At 45.9% G+C, this 14,585-nt stretch overlaps 1 protein-coding gene across 12 annotated transcripts in view; it reads left to right on the top strand.

Moving 5' to 3' along the window:
• The window catches only part of bahcc1a (BAH domain and coiled-coil containing 1a), a 63,916-nt gene that overhangs the window by 47,051 nt on the left and 2,280 nt on the right, over window positions 1-14,585 (top strand). For 5 of the 12 annotated variants that reach the window (XM_085784149.1, XM_085784153.1, XM_085784152.1 and 2 more), the window contains 17 exons: window positions 972-1,141; window positions 1,299-1,435; window positions 1,641-1,757; window positions 4,691-4,805; window positions 5,113-5,347; window positions 5,479-5,673; window positions 6,658-6,831; window positions 6,963-7,246; window positions 7,908-7,988; window positions 8,409-8,538; window positions 8,639-8,753; window positions 9,257-9,332; window positions 11,560-11,668; window positions 11,765-11,881; window positions 11,982-12,143; window positions 12,882-14,140; window positions 14,288-14,524. In XM_085784149.1, coding sequence (XP_085640275.1) covers window positions 972-1,141; window positions 1,299-1,435; window positions 1,641-1,757; window positions 4,691-4,805; window positions 5,113-5,347; window positions 5,479-5,673; window positions 6,658-6,831; window positions 6,963-7,246; window positions 7,908-7,988; window positions 8,409-8,538; window positions 8,639-8,753; window positions 9,257-9,332; window positions 11,560-11,668; window positions 11,765-11,881; window positions 11,982-12,143; window positions 12,882-14,140; window positions 14,288-14,524 — 3,713 coding nt within the window. The remainder of the gene's footprint in view (window positions 1-971; window positions 1,142-1,298; window positions 1,436-1,640; window positions 1,758-4,690; window positions 4,806-5,112; window positions 5,348-5,478; window positions 5,674-6,657; window positions 6,832-6,962; window positions 7,247-7,907; window positions 7,989-8,408; window positions 8,539-8,638; window positions 8,754-9,256; window positions 9,333-11,559; window positions 11,669-11,764; window positions 11,882-11,981; window positions 12,144-12,881; window positions 14,141-14,287; window positions 14,525-14,585) is intronic. The other 7 variants (XM_085784150.1, XM_085784157.1, XM_085784154.1 and 4 more) reach the window with 6 other exon arrangements.

Genomic DNA, 14,585 nt, shown 5'->3' on the forward strand with positions numbered 1-14,585 from the left:
TGTGTTAAAGGCACTTTTATTTCCTAAAAGGCTGTTCTAACGATGCAGAGGCCTCAGGAGAGGGAGGAGAAGCAGGAGGACAGGGCTGAACCACCAGTGAGGGGTGTACACCTCCCGTTCTCACTCACTCTCGCTCTCCCTTCCAGCCTTCCTTAGGGAGCTGTCTCTGTCTCTCCATCCTGCTGCCGTTTGATCCACATGTGTGCACAAACCCCTACACACACACATGCACACAACTAAACTGCAAATACACACCCTTTAACAAAAAAGGAAAAAAAAGAGACACACCAATTGGCATTCCTCTCTCCCAAACACAACATGTTACTGAAAGTTAGTGTGTAATCACAAAAGCAGTCGATGTTTTCAGCACCCTGGAGCATTGCCTGGCTAATTAGACCCCATTGTTTTAAAGTGCCTTTAAAAGCTTCCTTGTTTTTCAAAGCGCCATGTGTTTTTTTGTTTTTTTTTATTCATGCAAAAGGATGTTTTGTGTTTACCACAGCATCCTAATGCATTTAACTGCTCCCAAAAGAGGCGTCTATGAAAAAAAAAAAAAAAAAAGGTATCATCAACTGATTCCACAGTCAGTGATGTTGTCTCTGTGATGCGATACCGTTGACAGCTCAGGGAAGTGGCACATGTTGGAACAATAGTCTTTACCAAAACAAGTACTAAAACAAGCGAAGAGAATATGACAATTTTTTATTCTATTTATTCATGTAAAGACAGTGTCAAAAAGTGATGTTTCTCCATTTGTATGGCTTGGCTGCCATCCCAGCTGGCTTAATACGCACAGTTTCCCTCAATGTCTTTCTTCATGCTGAAATTATAAGCCACTTCCACAAGTTTTGAAGTTTCCGCTATCCACTCACTATAACACAAGTTCCTTTTATGCATATACACAGATATGGTTTTAGTTCAGTTGTAGTAAATCCAAATCAATCTGAGCTAAATCTGTTGTTCCCTAACAGACGAGGAGTTGCTGCTGTTTGACCTCCAGAGCCTCGCCACGCTGGCCACAGCCCGTGCACTGGAGATGGACTCCCAAGAAGGCAGCAGTGCGGGCTCCGGGCGACACTTCCCAGCCCGCAAGATCCTCAATTTGCGAAGGAAATGCAGCTGGACACCTCGCAATGAACCAGTAAGGCTGCAACTGTAGTGCGCCCTTTGTGAATGGAAAGATCCTAGAGGGTTTTAAAATAGATGTATCCACAACCTAAGGAAGAGAAAGGGTTTTACTTGTAATTGTCAAAGTTGTTTTTAATGCTAAAAATAACCACTGACGATGTGTACATCAGGTGTGCCCGGCCAAAGGTAGCATGGAAACAATGGACGGACCAGAGCTGGCAATGCGTGTGAAGTTGGCTGAGCTACAGCGTCGCTATAAAGAGAAGCAAAAGGAGTTGGCCAAACTTCAGAGGAAGCACGATCATCAGTGAGTATGACCTTATCCTGTTTTACCTCAAGCATATCTCCACCCTTCGCAATAAAAGGTTTAAATAATAATAAAAAAAGACTCTGGTTGTCCAGAGAGCATTTGTCTCCGTATTCTTTGCTATGCCGATCTTTAGAGTTTAGACGTGTAGAATCTCAAGAGTTCCTTTCCGCCGGCTTGTGTGTTTACATCTGCAATGTGCAAGCAGGAAGGAGGAAACACCTCGCAGCCCGGCAAGACGAGGACCGGGGCGGCCAAGGAAGCGGAAACCCACCCTCACCACAGGTCCAGTGTCCTCGTCTGAGGGCCAAAGAAAAGTCAAGTGAGTATCAGTCGGCACATCTCCGCTGGCTGGATGCGGTCCAGTCTTGCCTGATAAGCCCCGCTGTATCACTGGCGTACAGGGGCTGCCTCTCATTGGCATAAACAGGAAATGGGAGAATACAGTTGAACCATTCAAGGAAGTCCACTTGAACCCTTTTTAATCTAATCAACACTGGCGTTAATTGGTGCATAATTGGTGGCAGTTGCACATATGTGTACTATTACAGAACAATCTGTGTATGCTTGACTATACTGCTCTTCACTATACCTACAAAGCTGCACATAGCTCTCATTAGGTTTCAGTCCAGCAAACTGTAAACCACAGTGGGTTTACTGTCGTGTATGTTGAGCTTTAGCCGGGCATGGTTTTGGAAAGGGGGAGTAGAAAGGGGGGTTGGGAGTGTGTGTGTGTGTGTGGGGGGGGGGTGGGGGGTGGCTGGAGGGAGATGACAGGCAGAAGATGTAATTAGAGTACTGTGAATTCTCCTGTAATCTGTCCCAGCAGCAGGAATGTGACACACCACTGCCATTACAGCCCCACGGGGTCACTGGGGGTCCAAAGGATAATGTGACGATCAGACAGTACAGGCACAGAGATTAGCTGACATTTAGAGCTTTCATACAACATGTGTGTGTCCGGTGGGAAAAAAAACAAACCAAAAAAAAAGAAAAACAATTAGTGGAATACAGTGAGAAAAAATACAATAAAATTAAGATATAAAAAAAAGATCGGAATATTGAAGAAACAAGAGCCTTACTTAATTTCAAAATGTGTTGATGACATTTTAAAAAGTGCATGCGTCAGCTTTAGTTGAAGCGAGGGCTACCATTGCTGTTTGGTGTTGGCCGGGGAACTGATAAACCAAAAGGGTCTCGGGGATAAAGGTTTGCTGTCAGGCTTCAATTAGCCTTGTCATCAGGGTTTGGAAAGGCTTAGAGCATTAAATGTCACCTCGCAGCATTCTCTCTCCTTCCATCTTTTCTTCTCTCTTCTTTCCTCGCCGTGGTTTCTGGGCAACGGTCCATAGCGTTCCCAGCTGCCCGCCGCAATGTCACCTCCACTCTCCTTCCACTCGTGTACCCCTGCCCTCTCGCCAGGCCAGCACTGATCAGAGTGGGGACGCTGATGCTGGGTGACAATGACACCCAAATGAAAGGGTAACGGGCCAGGGCCCTGCAGCGAAGTGCATTGGAGGGGAGGGTTGGGGCCGACACGGGGGTAGTGGGGTGTTGTAAAGGCCACAGTACAGTAAACTGCACTCTTGTCTCTCTATTGTATTTAAAATCTAAGCCACAGCTCAGGTGCTTTTAACTTTTTCATGGCAGCCAGAGTGCAGCCCCTCTTGTGTCTGCTGATGTGTGTATGTATGTGTGTGTGTGTGCACAATGCAGTGGAGAATGACATGACACTTCTGAACGAGGAACAGGGAAGCAGACTGGGGACTGATTAGCCCCATGTTGCGTTACATGGCAGGGTTATGTAAAAACATGCACTGCACCTGCCACTCATGCCTCTACAAGATGCTGACGCTCGGGTGTTATGATGGAGGGCAGTGGGTCAGTGGGTGACACTCCAGCCTTTTTGCGTCTCCTCCACTCCTCCACACTTTATTTTGGTTGAACCACTGGGAGTGTGTGTGTGTGTGTGGCTCTGTCTTGAGTGAGCAATGCATTCAACCCCCAGCCTGCCTGCCTGCCTGCCTGTGCATTCTATGAATCTGTGCAATTAGGTATGGATACAGCTGTGTGCTTATGAGCATTTATGCAGGCATTGTTTGTTTTTGTGCGTGCCTGCGTTACTCCTGTGGGTAGAGCGCTGGGGTCCTTTGTGGGCGCTGCTTTGATTGGGGAGGGGGGGGGGTGCTGGAGAGAACTACAGCTCGCCAGAAAACCCTGCTAATCAATTCTGTTTAATTAGTCACTGTGCACTCAGCCCCACCAACCCCCCACAGAGGGGAGGGATTCTGTCACATTGTGTTTGTCAGCAGCGGAAGGCAAGCCGTGGCGGGATCTGCCTCAGAGGGACAACTCACACTTCACTGCCACCTCTGTCACTCGCCTGTCAGTCAGTGGGCAGACAGTCCAACTCCCCGACAATCACCTTCATTCTCTCCGTGTTCTGCCACAGACGAGCTCTGACACACTCTGATTATGAGATTTACACATAATCAAGGCCAACTTACACACTTTGTGTCCCTGTGCTGAATACACACAAACAGAGAAAGTATGTTTGATCCCAGTGTGTGGCTAAAGACTTTTCTGTGAAACAGTATGCAAACTAACATGAGATTTTAGTTACTTTATTTATCTTTGTTACATTTAAACACTTGCGCTTCCCATGTACATTTCCTAGGCTGTACACACACACACACACACTAGGAGAGGGGAAGGTAATCTTTTGTTTGAGCACGGCCTGGCTCACGTCGGTGTGGTCTACGGGCAGCCTTCCAGAGGGAAATTCAAGGGCGTTTGGAGTGGTTGGCCTGTGATGCTGCTCAGTGTAAGGGAAAGAGTGTGCCACAGTGATATAAAAATGCAACTGGAGAGCTATGATATTCGCTGAGAACAATGGAGCTGCATACAAATGCAATGCCTTCCAACCATTCACTGTATCTTTCAAAGCTATGCAGTGCTTCACAGGCTGCGAGGACACTCCCTAGATATAGCGTTAAGGCTTCTTATGCCACACTGCCCTCAGACAATCCCAGGTTCCTTGTTAGATCCAAATTTTTCCAAGTGTGTGGTTCAGACACTGGGCTCTCCTTGTCCTTTTTGTCATTCTGTTCATCAGACAGAGAGAGGGGAGTTATTAGATCCCACAGAGAGGTGACTCAACTCTGTTTTCCCCTCTGATGTTCTACCCCCTCTTTCTTCTTTCAAACCACCGCCATTCTTCTCTAATGAATGCCTCTCCCTTGTTTTGACTGGCAGGTCGATGGGGGCGGGACTTGCGCTGTCGCCTGAGGATCTAGGAGGAGGCGGAGACAGCCAGAGAAGGAAGAAGAGGCTGTCCAGTCGAGGCTTTGAGCAACTTAGCAGCACACAGGTCAGGGTCCCCTCGTCCTCCTCCTTTTTGTCCTCCATGCTACAAGAAATGAAAGAGGGCACTCGTTCTTTGTGTCTTTGTGTTTGATATATTCTTTTGTTGCACACTATTTCTAATTAGGTGCCACCCTCAGGAGTCAAATCCTCCGCTCTCCATATTAATATCTTTTTCATTGGGCCTTCTACTACTCCTTTTTTCTTCTCTGTGTGTGAGCAAATGAGAGTCCTCTTCCTCTGACGTTCTGATGCTTTTCGCGGCTGCTGTGACCGGCAGTGTAACCGACTCTTCTCATCTCTCTCTGTTGCAGCAGATAAAAGCGCAGGGCTGCAGAAAAAGTAGTCTTCACAGCGTTCTCAGCTCCAAGCTGGCCAGTGATGTGGCTCAGCTCAAACAGAAAGCCCAGGGTAAAAAGAATCTCTCAGGGACTTGCTCCAGGGACAAGGAGGTCTCCCCCTGTAACTCCAACCCCAAGCATGGACACAGAAGCCAGGGCACGGGCAAAGTTGAATCCCGGCGAGAATCAGGGGGACAAAGTGACACAGGTAGACAAGGCAATCCCAACTGTGCGCCACGCTGCTTTGTTCATTCATTCACTCAGTGTTGAATTTCTGAAGATACACCGACGACTCTTAACCCAGATTTGAACTGTGATTGTTTTTGCAAACTTCCTCAGCAGCCAGCGTGGACAGCGGTCCTCAGGAGAGCTGGACCGGACTGGTGCGACGTGGACGTAAAAAGGGATCTACCGCCCTGACACAGGGTTCCTCCCGTCTGAGCCAGGCCAGACCGAGGGCTCTCCGTGGCCAGAGACAGGAGGCGACGGCGGACGGAGAGAGCTCCCCGGCAGAGAGCGACTCCTCTGATCAAGGTGAGGCAGTGAATAATGAGTTTGTTATGGGACACGCTGAGGGATAGGAACTGAAACGAGCCATGGCAACCTGCGACTCAGGAGTAAACATTGTCCTCTGAAAACAAGACAGCCCTGGGATTGACCCTTCCTGTGTGAGGTCTGCATGTCTTCCTGTGCTGAGGCTGTTGACTTACTTCTCCATTTCTCTCCCACATAGACAGACAAGTGAGGTGGACTGGGAACTTCTAATTGGCTAGCTATGAAAGTGTTATTTGAGTGATGGAAGAACCACCTGTTAAGTTTGGTCTGGGTGGTTGGAAAAGTCTCGACAAACATTAACCCCACACAGAAACATAAAACGAGTACAGTGCTTTAAGCACATTTATTTTGTTTCAAGGTAAAAGTCAAGAAAACAACCTCGGACATAATTATATCTGAGCATAGAATCGCAAACGTGTTGAATGGGGTGTCATTTTACAAAATGCAATGCAGGCATGCTGTTTGTTAATTTGTAAATCATGTTAAAAGCGATCAGAGGTGAGTGAAAAGGTGTTAGGTGACAGGGGTGTGCGTGGACATTCGACACCTCAGTGACCGGCCTTGTTGGCTGATCTGGGCTAGATGTACAGCCACAGCTGTGGACACTTGCCTGGGAGAGGCTTTGACAGCTCTGGAGACTAGCTGACTGGGCCAAGGAGTTGTTTGAGTTAGTGCGGTGACAAACGTTCACATACACACAAACTCACTCCCACACCCCCTGCTACACCAGCTCTGTAGCATGTGGGCTCACACCAGGAAATACCACCGAGGCAAAGCACTTCATACATCATTTCTATGAACAGTCGAACTATTTACTTATATGCTAATGAGGTCCCTGTGAAATGATGGAGAGGAAGTTAAAGAACTTCAGTGTTTGGTAATGACTTTCAAAGATGGATTTGATGCCTCGTAAGTTCATAAAAGCCACCGTCTCAATGGTTCAATGTTTTCTATCTCTGTTAGACGATGAAGAAGAGGAAGGCAGTTATGACACTGATGAAGGTCAAGACTATGGAGTTCAACACCCTAGAGACGTCACTTCCAGCTCATCCATGACAGGTCCAAGTCCCTCATCTGTTGTAAAACTGGAGGCCAATCAGAAAGCCAGGAACAAAAAGCAGAGACAGGAGCTTTATGGTAAGACCGTCCTTTGAAAACTGATTTATAAGTGAACAAAGCCGCCCTACATCTTCATGGGAAGCATCTGTTTTGTGTTTCTCTTTTCTGGCTTGTTAGTCTGAGTCTGTTTCTCTAATTGAACCGCGCAGGCTCCCAGAGTCTGTCTGGAGCGGAGGGGGAGGTCAAAGTAAGGAAGAAGCCCCCCTGCAGGATGGCTCTGACCACTGCAGTCAAAAACCACCGCGAAGACCACCGGCCTGAGGGGGTCAGGAGGCCATGTGGGCCTAGAGCTAAGGAGCCTCGGTGGGGCGGCCTCGGGACCAGAGGCAACCGCTACCGCAGGAGCATGGGTCTGGCCACCTTCCCTACGACGAGCGAGAGGCTAAAGAGGGCAACTCGCAAGAGCACAATGTTGAGAGGCGCAATCAGTAAGGTGAGAAGAAACTAATTTTAATAGAAATTTTGATTTACTGTACTTCAATGAAGCTTACTTTTCCCACAATTAGGATATTATAGGTATAGATATATATAAAAAGTATGAAAATTATATAGTCTCTGTACGATATACCCACATTTCAAGAATGGTCTTGTGCCATCACAGCTTCCCTGAGCATAAAAGCAGCCATAAATAACAGGCACTTTGCATGAAACTTGCCACTAAAGGGTCTTGGTGGGGTTTGTCACGTGCACATGCACATGACAGTAAAAAGATGGGAGATAAAGAATTATTAGACGATGAAAAATTGTCTGTATTTCGAGCAGAGCCTGGCAGGTATGGGGGATAAAACATTTTGATAACTTGTACACACATATTTTAAATCACACCCACAGTTTAATTAGTGAATGCGAATTAAATACTTGATTTAATAGTGCTCACAAATTAGAAACATGTCCCCTTGAATAACTCATTTGTACCCTCAAAGGACTTAAATTGTGCACACCATTATGCACATAAATTACCATTTGTGTGTATAAACTTCGCACCCACCCACCCTCACCCCCCCCCCCCCTTTGCACTTGCCGGGATCTTAACCAGACTGCTTGCCTGGATGTGTCCCACCACTCCTCACCACTCATCTTGTCAACTTTCACAGAGGAGAAGCTGCTGGTCGGTCGGGGCTCCACCTTCACAGAGTGAGGAGAGCAGCAGGGGCCGACGGAGCAAGGACCAACAGGTACAGTAGCAGTCAGACTGGATTTTAATGAACCACCTCCTCCGCCCAAACAGTATCCGTTCTGGTGATGTCTTACTGTCCTAGAATTCTCACCCCGAGGACCATTACTGTAGAACTATTAAAAGTACTTAGCACATTGCACATAGCCCAACCTCCCGCTGAGTAATCTTAGGGGAGGAGAGGATGGGAGAGAAGCAGTGGGAGGGGGGAGGGAGGCTCACACCTTCTGCTGTGACAGAGTGAAAAAATGTTAGAGTAAAATGTCTGGTGATAGGACATGGTACAGGCACTGTGAAGTCCCCTGTGGTTTACCGCTACTTTGACTGGCATGCTAAACAATTTCATCTTTCTTCTATCACATTTTCTATCTTCACATTAATTTTTTTTTTGTCTGTCCCTTCTGTTATCTGTATTCTGCAGCCAAAGGGACGAGCAGTGAGTCGGCTGCTGGAGAGCTTTGCGGCTGACGAGGGCTTTCAGATGGATGGCAGCAGCTTCTCCGAGGAAGAGGAGGACAGCAGCTGTTCATACAACAACAAAAGCCCTGAAAGTAAGAGATAGCACTGGCTGTCTTGCAACAGTGTGTCAAGCTTCATATATTTTCAATGATGTTGAAATACTAATTGTGACATTTGCTTTTCCTCATATAGTTCCTAACTGTGTCCTGACCAAAGAACTCTTGACTGATGGACTCAAGGTGCTGATCTCTAAGGAGGATGAGCTTCTCTACGCTGCCAGGGTCCACACTCTGGAGCTCCCAGACATGTAAGAACATGTTTGATGGTTCAGGCGATGTTTTTTTTCTGTACATGTGTAGATAAGGAAATGTGTACATGTGCAAAGTGCAAGTGGCATGTCTATGTTGTAGAAGAGACATGGCTAGAACTGACAGGCAATCAAATTAATAAATTATCCTGGAGGCTAATATGTCCTTGTAGACATCAACTCATCATAAAAGAAAATCATGCAAACTAGATTTACTGGGGTTGGTATCTTTACAACAGAGAGAACTTAATTTCACATGAGAGGACTATTACCAATTTTGGCCTCTTTTTATCTCTCTTCACATCCTTCATCCTTACATAACAAATCCTATCATCTCATACCCAGCACTGAGTGTCAATACTGGCTCATGCAGCAAAGAGATGCTATAACAACAGCAGAGTGGGAGTAACATATGACATGGGATCCAGGCAAGCATAATATAAGAATCTGAAAATAGCATCATCCTTTTCTCTCTCTCTGCTGTGCTTTTTATTTTTCTGTAGCTTTAGCATTGTCATCGACGGTGAAAGAGGAAACCGCCCGAGAATCTATTCACTGGAGCAACTGCTACAGGAAGCCGTAAGTTCACCCTGCTGCTCCAAAACACTGTTTGTTACAAGAAAAGCCATCACTTGTTTGGTCATCTGAGTCGCGCAACACTCCTATTTCTCTTGAACATCCTTCTCACCCTCTTTGCATTTTCTCCGTTGCTCTCCAGCCTTTCTGCGGTTCTGCCGGTCTCTTTGCTTTCTCTCTTTCAACCTCTTTGACTGTCTCTTAGGGTCACTGAGGCCATCTAAACCTCTTAAGTGAATATGAACAGATGGGAGGCAGGATCTTTAGGTTTGTGTGTATGAGTGTCTGAATGTCTGTTAAACCCAGATCTGTGTGTGGGTGGGTGGGATAATCCCACTAACACCTGGATCCATTCATGTTTTGGAGTCTAAATGGGAGGTGGCGTGAACTTTACATTCCTACTGCCCAAAGTAATAAAGTTGTTTAAAGGCTCAGATTGAAGAAAGCATAGCTAATGACGACCTAGAGTGATGCAAAATGTATTGGGATGTCAAGCTATAATAAGATGGATATTTATTTCAGAAAAACAAGGTTCACCTCTTTGACGTTTTCTTTTGCACAGTATCCGGTGTAGTTTTTGTTTTTACCTAGATCACGAAATCATTTGGATTTGTCATTCTCGCTCAGTTTCATGTAAAGATACAATTACAGTTTACCTAAATCATCTATTCAATGAGATATAATCATACATTGCATAAAGCACAGCACATTCTTGGCTGGTATTCATCTGCATTTAGGTAACCTGCGCTTCCTGATGTGCTTTGCATCCAGAATGTGGTGTTAGTGTTTACTGCAGTAGGTGACCTTTGTCCCATTTTTTTTTTTACTTACTGAGAGGATACTGGTCTATACGCACTAACAGCAGCTGGGTCACTTAACGCAAAGCCGTCATTACCCACATCTTTTCCCAACTGTGGAAAATAAGTCTCCAGGGTTGCCAAACAGAGCACAGGACGTGTTGTTTGCACACAATGGGAGTGTGCGAAGATGACGACCCCGGAGGAGTAGAGCAGAGTTTAAATGGCATGGCTGCCCCTAGCATCACTCACAAACAATAGGGCGAGATAACTCTACTGGGACCTTATCAAACATGGTTTTGTGAACATATTTCATTGACACTGATGAATAGTAAAGTCGTAATTATTATAGCTCTACACAAATCTTAGACTAGACATTTTGAAATGCAGCATGCACTTCTGTGGGATATTTGCTTCTCTTTGAATGATTGTGGCACACATGTAAATATTGTGTGAAATCGTACGTCCCCAGCTAATAAAACCTCTGGTTAAAGTTAACTGAGACTTATAGTTTATCACAGCAGGTGCACAGGATTCAAATTTACTCCTTACTTGTGACTTACTTTTATTTTTCTTGTTTGTTTAGGTGTGATAAACCAAAGAATATGTTCAACATCTTATTATTGTTTCTATCTCCTGATTGGATAAGATTAGGATTCATCAGGCTCCTATTGTTCTGCAGTTGTAGAGCCTCCCCTTCACACGTACTCTCCACGAGACCTTCTTTTATCTGACTGCTTATCACCCACTTCTCTCATCTATGTAAACTTGCTTATATGATGAATGTTCCCCACAAAACCTTCACAGTGTTGTTGCTCTCTTGGAAGATCTACACCGAGCATCTATGGCAACCATAGTCCTATCTAAACACTCATCAGATAGCAGCTGTTTCTAATTATGCCATACTTCCACTTTCCTTGTCTTTAAATTACTTCAAAAGCCATTCGTGTGACTCCAACACCAATACTCCTGTTTTCACTGAGCTCCTTCTCCCTACCCCATGCACACACTCCCCACCCCCCCCACATCCACACCTCATCAGTCAAAGGGTCCCTCGCCATGGCAACAGTAAATGAAAGCAACCTGAAAGAGCCCCCACTGAGTGGCGGATGCTGGGGCTGCCTGCATTGTTGGAGGGAAGATCTGGCAACCTGCAATCACAAGCCCTCTATTCAGGCCCTCTTTAGTATTACTCAGCAAGTCAGGATTTACTGCATCATGGCTTCCGTTCTTTTCAGCCCTGACTGGCACATTGGCATGAGATAAGTGCCGCTTGGAAACGTGGCACAGTGGCTGCCCATGCACAATGCTCCGTTGCTCTCACACTGTGTATGTGTGTGTGTGAGTGTGTGTGCGAATGCATGTATGTCTGTCTGCGTGTGCTTCTGTGCAACCTGTAATGAATCTTAATTATATTTTGGTCTGGCTTTCAGGTCCTGGATGTTCGTCCGGAGTCAGAGGCTATGCTCAGTGAAGGAACCAGGGTGTGTGCTTACTGGAGCGAACGCTCGCGCTGCTTATATCCTGGTTATGTTCGCAGAGGTGAGACTTTTCCCATCCTGTGTAAGAATCCTGTGCATCCTCTGTATCTTCAACTTTAGATTCAACTGCATACACATGCATGTGTGTCTCTTGCAGGTGGGTCATCTGATGAGGGGAAGCAGGGAGGGGTGATGGTGGAGTTTGATGATGGAGACCGAGGGAAGATTTCTCTCCCCAACATCCGCCTCCTGCCTCCAGGATACCAGATTCACTGTGGGTGTTTACTCTCTTTGTAACTGAGAATTTCATGTTGTGGTGTATTGTCAACCTGTAACTAAATGCTAATAATCTTCTAATCCTTCCCCTTCTTTAGGTGGGGAGCCATCTCCTCCCCTGCATGTACCCAGCGGGACAACAGCCAAAAGAAGCTCCACTCTGGAGCAGGCCCCCATCAGTGACAGACCTTCGCACATGCTCAACACTACTAACACTGTAATAAACAGTCAAACCCTAACTGTTCACAAAAGAAGACCTGGTAAGAATTAACACCTCTTAGTTTCACCATAAATTACCCTGAGGCTGTAAAAACATCATCATTATCAATTATCTTTGTGTTCCAAAAATAATTCAAGTTTTAGTGTATAATACTTACAGTGAGTGAAATGCGCAAATGTGTTTTTATAGCTGCACCATTACAGCTCATGGAAATATTCCAAACATCTTGTCTAAACTTCCCAGTTCAATGTACCATGAAAATTGTGGGATTTTGACTGGAATTCAAAATAGATTTCAGTGTGTTTGTACACTACTCAGATATGCAATTCAACACAATAGCCTTGCAAAAGATAAGATCTTTGTGAGGTTTATAATGGTTAGTTTTTGTTCACACTCTGTCAGAGAGGCGTTAATTTCAACTCTGGTGATTTTGTGGCTGTGCTTAGTTATTTTTAGTGTTGTTTTGGACATATTCGTGGTATTTCTAATTTTGTGGCTACACTGTCCATATAAATTGAGGCTGGTGGGGAAGTGAGAGTGTTTGTGTGTGTGTGTATGTATGTATGTATGTGTGTGAAAAAAAATACTTAGAGTTAAATCAATACATCTTTGACACAGTGTCAACATAAACTGGTTAGCAGTAGATTTACAACAACGGGACTGAGCAGGTGTACTGATTGAACCAGTCACTATACACTATGTAGAAGTGAAACACAGTCATGTGTAATTATTTTGCATGTTTTGCTATAACGTATTACATATGTTTACTTCATTCTAGGGAGACCAAAAGGATCTGGGAAAAAACAAAAGCAGCAGCAGCAGCAGCAGGCGGCTGAGAATGCCAATAAAAATCCTTCACTTTTCCTGGGCTGGCCCTCGTTGGCCAACACCAGGAAGAGGACGTCCGACAATCTGTTTCAGCTCAATGGAGCACCCAGGAAGGTCTTGAGAGCGAAGGAGGATGATCTATTCCCTTCACTTCAAACCCAGCCACTGGCCTCTATTCCAGCAAAGGGCCTCTTTAGCAGCAGCTCCTTTGAGGTGGACTCCTTCAGCAGCATTGCAAATGGCTACTCCTCCTTCTGCACTCAGTCTACAGGGCCAGGTCCAAGTTTATCTCTGGGCTCCAGAAGTGGGCTGTATGGCCAGAAGCGCAGGCAAGATGAGCTGGTTATGCCAAAGAGCAGGAAGTCTGGACAAGAGTTTTTGATCAAGTTAGATCATGAAGGAGTGACCTCCCCCAAGACAAAGAACAGCAAGGCTCTGCTGTTGCGAGGTGGATCCACCAATATGAGTGGTATGCCCAGGACAGAGGCCTACTCCCACCCAGTGCTGCTGGTTAAAGACAACAAAAAGGGCGGTGCCTCCAGGGTCGAACTCCTCCTGAAAGGAACCACGCCTCAAAGAAAGCCCTCTCCATCTCTACGTCTGGGAGAATATGGTGACCTAGGCTTCAGCTCTCACAGAGAGTGCCACAGCTCCTACTCTGATCTGGATGATGAAGAAGAGGAAGAAGAAGAGGAAGAGAGGAGGAGGGCTGCACTGGCTGCAGCCTCGGGTGGACTTAGGACGGCTGGCCGTTTCCTCTCTCGTCTCTCTGTCTCCTCATCCTCCTCTGGTTCGTCCAGCTCCTCCTCTTCAGGGTCTATCTCCAGTTCCAGTTTGTGCTCCTCGGACAATGATTCATCCTATAGTTCAGAGGATGAGGACAGTTCTACACTAATGCTACAGAGTTGTCTGTCTTCCCACCGGGGGCTCCTACAACCATCTAAACCCTCCACTTCTTCAAGGCCACATCAGCACTCCTTTGTGGCCAAAGCTGTCGCTGTTTCCAATGCCAAAGGAGGCACCACTGACCAGATGTCCAACAGCAAGTCTTTGAAGAGGAAAGAATGCACCAGCACCACCTCTAAACCCAAGGAATTCATAAAGAAACCTCGGATGCTTCCAGATGACACCTCGTTTATTCCAAGGCCCAAGATGTCGGCATTCCTAGCAGGACGACAAATGTGGAGATGGTCAGGAAACCCAACACAGGTAAGAACAGCTAACCCCATTTCTATTCTATACCATCAATGTAGCAAAAACGTATCCATCTTGAAAAGTGTCAGTTTAGTGAACACAGAAGATAAAAATCACCATCATTGTCGAAGGGGATTTGTTTAAGTGTCCGATTTTCCACAGAGGCGAGGTCTAAAGGGAAAGGCCAAGAAGCTTTTCTATAAGGCTATTGTACGAGGCAGAGACACAGTGAGAGTGGGAGATTGTGCTGTCTTTCTCTCCGCTGGGCGACCAAATCTACCGTATATTGGTCGGATTGAGAACTTCTGGGAATCCTGGACGTCCAGTATGGTTGTCAAAATCAAGTGGTTCTACCACCCTGAAGAGACCAAGCTTGGCAAGAGGCATCGAGATGGCAAGGTAAGCTGTGATGGAGATTATTATTATTATAATTATATGGAGGAACTCCTGAAATAAGACT

Source organism: Trachurus japonicus, chromosome 8 (genome assembly GCF_045865225.1).
Source record: "Trachurus japonicus isolate A0001 chromosome 8, Traja_1.0".
Classification (NCBI taxonomy): Eukaryota; Metazoa; Chordata; class Actinopteri; order Carangiformes; family Carangidae; genus Trachurus; species Trachurus japonicus.